Source organism: Pteropus vampyrus, unplaced genomic scaffold (genome assembly GCF_000151845.1).
Source record: "Pteropus vampyrus isolate Shadow unplaced genomic scaffold, Pvam_2.0 Scaffold309, whole genome shotgun sequence".
Classification (NCBI taxonomy): Eukaryota; Metazoa; Chordata; class Mammalia; order Chiroptera; family Pteropodidae; genus Pteropus; species Pteropus vampyrus.
Window position 1 is genome coordinate 611,702 of NW_011889090.1, and position 1,159 is coordinate 612,860.

At 54.9% G+C, this 1,159-nt stretch overlaps 1 protein-coding gene across 1 annotated transcript in view; it reads left to right on the top strand.

Moving 5' to 3' along the window:
- Positions 1-101: 101 nt before the first annotated feature.
- GABRD (gamma-aminobutyric acid type A receptor delta subunit) overlaps positions 102-1,159 on the top strand; it is a 25,348-nt gene continuing 24,290 nt past the window's right edge. The window contains exon 1 of the mRNA XM_011377340.2: positions 102-162. Coding sequence (XP_011375642.2) covers positions 102-162 — 61 coding nt within the window. The remainder of the gene's footprint in view (positions 163-1,159) is intronic.

The window sequence follows — 1,159 nt, forward strand, 5'->3', positions numbered from 1 at the left end:
GTGACTTGCAAGGTGGCTGGCCCTGCCGGCCACTCTCTGGCTTTGACCAGCGGCTGTAGGTAACACAGTGAGGCTCGGAAAGTCCTTTCCTTTATCCCGGGATGGTCGCCATCGGAGCCATCAAGCCGCACACGAAGCGCCTCACCTGTGACAACTGCGGAAGTGAGCCAGGTGGCACCGTGTCACTCTGCCCTCCTCTCCCTTTAGTGGCTCCCAGAATCCTGCACTTGGGGAACAGCGCCCTCACCCCAGTCGCCCATGACAGTTTTCCCGAGAGACGTTATACTTCTCCTCTCCCTCCCCACCCAGTTATGGGGCTCCTTTCCCACCGGCTTTGCTTCTCGGGGCCTTGGCTCATGGGTGCTGACCGTACTTTCTGCTGAGAAGTGCGGGGCAGCAGAAGGCTGCGGGCAGCCCGGTGCCCGCCAGTAGGAACTGGCTGAGGGAGCCGAGGTCGCCCGCAGCGGAGCACAGCTGTGAAACGCGGGAGCACCGTGGCGGGAGCGCGGTGTCGGGTCCTGCCTGAGGGCGGCCACGGGGCAGGGCGGTGCTTGCAGCGTCTCACCTGAGGACGGACAGCGCAGTGAGAACGTGCGTGCTGCGTGCGTGGCTCTCTCACATTAAGAGGTGACATAAGTCCCGCCCAGGGCAGGGGCCGGGACTAGCGTCTCATGTACTTGTACCCTGGCTGTGGAGCCGTGTGATTATAAAACCAAACGTAAGTCAAAATAGAAAAAAATAACTCCTAAAAATTGGAAACTAAATGAAATCAATGAACCTAACTGTATGTCAGGTGGGCGGCTTTTCGTTTAATTTAAATTAAATGCCTGAACAAATATTCGTTCACCAGTGTTTACAGTATCATTGTTTACAACAGCCAAAAGGTGGAAACAACACAAACGTCCATTAGTAGATGAAAAGATAAACAAAATGTGTGACATATACACACCGGGGGGTATTACTCAGCCCCAAAAGGGAATGGAATTCTGACACACGTCACAGCGTGGACGAACTTTGAAGACACCATGTGCTAAGTGGCATAAGCCAGACATAAAAGGACACATATTGTTTGATTTCACCTGTATCAGGTGGAGTAGTCAAATCACAGAGGCGGAAAGGAGAAGGCCGGGTGCCGGGTGCCGGGAGCTGGGAGCGGCGG